This window comes from Calidris pugnax, unplaced genomic scaffold, assembly GCF_001431845.1.
Source record: "Calidris pugnax isolate Ruff unplaced genomic scaffold, ASM143184v1 scaffold608, whole genome shotgun sequence".
Taxonomy (NCBI): Eukaryota; Metazoa; Chordata; class Aves; order Charadriiformes; family Scolopacidae; genus Calidris; species Calidris pugnax.
In genome coordinates, this window is record NW_015091297.1 from 58,412 (window position 1) to 63,688 (window position 5,277).

General features: G+C 62.6%; 1 protein-coding gene across 1 annotated transcript in view; it reads right to left on the reverse strand.

The window, feature by feature from the left end:
- Nucleotides 1-5,277, reverse strand: part of LOC106899080 (spectrin beta chain, non-erythrocytic 2-like) — a 39,227-nt gene that overhangs the window by 3,705 nt on the left and 30,245 nt on the right. Inside the window, exons 20-24 of the mRNA XM_014960746.1 lie at nt 4,922-5,011; nt 3,344-3,619; nt 3,108-3,238; nt 2,133-2,337; nt 740-1,114 (exon numbers count right to left, since the gene is read on the reverse strand). Coding sequence (XP_014816232.1) covers nt 740-1,114; nt 2,133-2,337; nt 3,108-3,238; nt 3,344-3,619; nt 4,922-5,011 — 1,077 coding nt within the window. The remainder of the gene's footprint in view (nt 1-739; nt 1,115-2,132; nt 2,338-3,107; nt 3,239-3,343; nt 3,620-4,921; nt 5,012-5,277) is intronic.

The following is a 5,277-nucleotide window of genomic DNA, read 5'->3' on the forward strand; positions in this document are numbered from 1 at the left end:
CCCCCCCCCCCCCGGGCCAGCGATGGTGGCCAGTTGCCCCACATCCTCCTGCACTTGCCACACATGGGGGCGGGTGGGTTTTGGGCCAGCGAACGAGGAGTTTGGGCCACTGAAAGTGGATAAAATAAAATTGAGGCCTAGTCAAGATGGCTGCCACCAGGGGCCTGGAGAGGGGGGAGGCCTCGGGGGGCAACTACTGGCCCCCCATGGGCCAGCAATGGGGACTGGGGGGCAACTGTGGGTCCAGGGGGGGCAACTGTGGGTCTTGGGGGGCAACCATGTCCCCTCGCCACCCACATGGTGTCCCCACCACACACCATGATGTCCCCATGGGGCACCGTGTCCCCGTGTCCTCACCCCACGGCCCCACATCTCCACCCCATGGCCCCACACCATCTCCCCATGTCACGTCCCACCACCCCACGGCCCCACACCACCCCACATCTCCGTACCATCTCCCCATGTCCCCACAACCATCTCCCCACGTTCCATACCATGTCTCCACACCACCCCACGTCTCCCTCACCATCTCCCCACGTCCCACACCATCTCCCCACACCACCCCATATCCCCATACCATGTCCACCATCTCCCCACCTCCCCACACCATCTCCCCACACCACCCCACCTCCCCACACCATCTCCCCACGTCCCATACCATCTCCCCACGTCACCCTACGTCCCCATACCACCTCCCCACGCCACCCCACCTCTCCACGTCCCCCCCACTGCCCCTCACCTGGGCGCTGAGGGCCTGGATGTCGTGCTCGTAGGCGCTGTGGAGGCGTTGCATGGCCTCCGCCGTGTTGAGGTCCCTGCCCACCTCCTCGGGCAAACCCTGCTGCTTCTCCCGGATCTGGGCCAAGGTCTCCCGGGCATCGTGGAAGAAACGTTGGAGCTCGTAGGAAGCCGCCAACATCTGGGAGCGGGTGTCCATCAGCTCCAGCAGGTCGGCCCAAGCCTCGTTGAGCCCATCCTTCCACTCGGCCACCGTGGCGTTCTCCGAGTGGCCGGCGGCGATGAGGGCGTCCGCCAACCCGTTGGCCGCGTCCACCCGCTCCTGCCCTATGCTGCTGGTGTCCCGCGAAAACTCCCGGAACTTCTCCCGCAGCATCTGGAGTTGGGGGGGCAGAGGCATTTTGAGGACACCCCCTTCCATCAGAATGCCCATAATTTATCCAAGAAGTGTCAGGGGTGGCATTTTGGGGACATCTTGGAGACCCAGGAGGCACCTCATGTGTCTAGGATGGCTTTTGGGGGACATTTTGGAGTCACAAGGGACACCCCGTGTGTCTAGGATGGCATCTTGGGGTCACATCCCATGAGAATTCCCATCATTGATGCAAGAAGTCTCAAAGGTGGCATTTGGGGGACATCTTGGGGACCCAGGGGACACCTCGTGTGTCTAGGATGGCTTTTGGGGGACATTTTGGGGTCACAGGGGACACCTCATGTGTCTAGGATGGTATTTTGGGGACATCTTGGAGAACCAGGAGGCACCTCATGTGTCTAGGATGGCTTTTTGGGGACATTTTGGGGACCCAGGGGACACCCCGGCCCATGAGAACTTCCATAATTGATGCAAGAAGTGTCTAGGATGGCATTTTGGGGACATCTTGGGGACCCAGGAGGCACCTCATGTGTCTAGGATGGCTTTTGGGGGACATTTTGGGGTCACAGGAGACACCCCATCCCATGAGAATTCCCATAATTGATGCAAGAAGTGTCAGGGGTGGCATTTTGGGGACATCTTGGAGACCCAGGAGACACCTCATGTGTCTAGGATGGCTTTTGGGGGACATTTTAGGGTCAGAGGGGACACCCCACACGTTGGAGATGGCCTTTGAGGGACACCCCAGGTGTCAGGGGTGGCATCTGGAGGACATTTTAGGGCCACCTTACCTCTTGGAGATGGCACTTTGGGGACACCCTAAGAGTTGGAGATGGCCTTTGAGGGACACGGGGGTCACCCCAGGTGTCAGGGGTGGCATTTTGGGGACCCAGGGGCCACCCCACCCCACCAGAACCTCCATAATTCATCCCACCTCCCTCTGCCAGGAGAAGGACAACCTTGGGGACAGAGGGGCCACCACCTTCTATTGTCCCCACCACTGTTGTGTCCTGCCCCGTACCGTGACATGCTCGTAGTCCTGCCCCAGCTCGTGGGACGCGGCCACCACCTCCCGCTCCTGGACCCATTGCTCCAGGTGGTCCAGGTCCCGGCGGAGCTGGCAGAGACGTTGCTGCTCCTGAAGGACCCCCCGCCGTTCCCCCGCCAGCTCCGTCAGCCCCACGTAGAGCTTCTCCACCTGGGCCTGGCGCAGCCCCAGACGCTCGCTGTGGGGTGGGGGACAATGTCACACGAAGGGGACAACGGCCACCAACCCCCAACACGGGGTGGGGGACAACGTCTTGAGGGGGTGGGAGGTGGGAGGAAGGGATAGGAGGCTGGTGGGATGAAGGGTATGGGGTCAGGAGGTGATGAGGGACACAGGAACATCTTGAGATGATGGGTGTGGGGACAGGAAGGGACAGGGACCTCATGGGATGATGGACATGGGGCAGGGAAGTGGTGATGGGGACACAGGGACATCATGGGATGATGGACGTGGGGCTGGGAGAAGGTGATGGAGACACAAGGACCTCATGGGATGATGGACGTGGGGCTGGGAGTTGGGAGGAAGGGACAGGAGGGGATAGGGGGCTGGTGGGATGAAGGGTATGGGGTCAGGAGGTGATGAGGGACACAGGAACATCTTGAGATGATGGGTGTGGGGACAGGGAGCTCATGGGACGATGGCCGTGGGGTTGGGAGGTGGTGACAGGACCACAGGGACCTCATGGGATGAAGGAACCGGGGGGACAGGAGGACATGGACCTCATGGGATGAAGGAACCAGGGGGACAGGGACCTCATGGGACGATGGCCATGGGGTTGGGAGGTGGTGACGGGACCCCAGGGACCTCATGGAATGAAGGAACAAGGAGACATGGACCTCATGGACCAACAGATACGGGGACGGGAGGTAACAGGAGACCCCCAAACCCCCAAGTGGAACACCCCCAGGTCCTCCCCTTCCCCCCCCAGGTTGTCCCCTGTCCCCCCACCTCTCGGGGTGCCCGTTGGTCACCATGTCCCGGCTTTGGGCCGCCAACGCTTGGATGGTCTGGGCGTAATCCCTCAGCTCCTGCTCCAGCACCAAGTGCTTGTTCACCATGGCTTGGGCGCTCAACTCGTCCTACCAAGACATGGTGGGGTGGGACAACACCTCAAGGGGTGTCTGGGGGGGGGTGACAACCTCAAGGAAGGACGTGTTTTGGGGTTTGGGGGGGACCCCTCAAACCTTGGCTTTCTCCTGGGCCAACATGTGGAGCTCCTGCTCGCCCATCCAAGCTTCGGCCTCGGCGGCGTCCCTCAGGAACTGGTGGGCGGCCAGGGCCTTCTCCAAACGTCGGTGTCGCTCCTCCGCCTGCAGCTGCAGCTCCCCCCAGGCCTCCCGCAGCTCCTGCACCCCCCTTTCGGCGGGGAACCCCGAAAACGCGTCGCCCCCCTCGCCGGTGCTGCGCCCCAGGAGCTCCTCCACCCGTCGCTGGTGGCCCTGGAGCTCCTTCTGGAGGGTCTGGAGATGGAGAGAAAGGGGAAAGGGGGGCAGAGGGTGAGCATCTGGGGTCACCCAGGGTGGGGGGACCCCAACATGGGGACAGTAGGATGGGGGGACCACCCCAAAGGGGATAGTGGTGGCCCCCAGGGTGGTGGGACCTCCTCCTTGGGGACATTGGTGGCCTCCCAGGGATGGTGGGACCCCAAGATCTGGGAGAGCAGGATGGGGGTCCACTCTATGAGGGACAGTGGTGGTCCCCAGGGTGGTGGGACCCCCACGTGGGGACAGTGAGATGGTGGGACACCCCCAAAGGGGATACTGGTGGCCCCCAGGGTGGTGGGACCTCCTCCTTGGGGACATTGGTGGTCCCCAGGGATGGTGGGACCCCCAAGATCTGGGAGAGCAGGATGGGGAGACCACTCTATGGGGGACAGTGGTGGTCCCCAGGGTGGTGGGACCCCCCTATGGGGACAGTGAGATGGTGGGACCCCCCCAAAGGGGATACTGGTGGCCCCCAGGGTGGTGGGACCTCCTCCTTGGGGACATTGGAGGCTCCAGGGATGGTGGGAACCCAACACTGGTGACCCCCCATGGTGGTGGGACCCCCTGGTTGGGGACATTGGTGGCCCCAGGGATGGTAGGAACCCAACATTGGTGACCTCCCATGGTGGTGGGACCCCCCAATTGGGGACATGGTGGCCTCAGGTTTGGGAGGAACCCCTGTTTGGGGACAAAGGTGGCCTTGGGGATGGGGAGGACCACCTCATTGGGGCCATGGTGGCCCCAGGGGTGGGAGGGGACACGGTGGTGGCCCCAGACCCACCTGGTTCTTCTTGATGAGGAGCTGGACCGAGGGCAGGTCCTCCCCAGGGATGGTGGGACCCCCAAGATCTGGGAGAGCAGGATGGGGAGACCACTCTATGGGGGACAGTGGTGGTCCCCAGGGTGGTGGGACCCCCCTATGGGGACAGTGAGATGGTGGGACCCCCCCAAAGGGGATACTGGTGGCCCCCAGGGTGGTGGGACCTCCTCCTTGGGGACATTGGAGGCTCCAGGGATGGTGGGAACCCAACACTGGTGACCCCCCATGGTGGTGGGACCCCCTGGTTGGGGACATTGGTGGCCCCAGGGATGGTAGGAACCCAACATTGGTGACCTCCCATGGTGGTGGGACCCCCCAATTGGGGACATGGTGGCCTCAGGTTTGGGAGGAACCCCTGTTTGGGGACAAAGGTGGCCTTGGGGATGGGGAGGACCACCTCATTGGGGCCATGGTGGCCCCAGGGGTGGGAGGGGACACGGTGGTGGCCCCAGACCCACCTGGTTCTTCTTGATGAGGAGCTGGACCGAGGGCAGGTCCTTTCCGTGGTCCGTGGACACGGCCAGCGCCCGGCGCTCCTTGACCCACAGCTGGGGGGGGGACAACAAGGGGTCAGGGATGTTGGGGGACAGGGATGTTGGGGGACAGAGATGTTGGGGACAGGGATATTAGGGACAGGGATATTAGGGACAGGGATATTAGGGACAGGGATGCTGGGGACAGGGATATTAGGGACAGGGATGCTGGGGACAGGGATGCTGGGGACAGGGATATTAGGGCCAGGAATGTTGGCGACATGGATGCTGGGGAAAAGGATGTTGGGACAAGTGATGCTGGGGAGAGGGATATTAGGGAC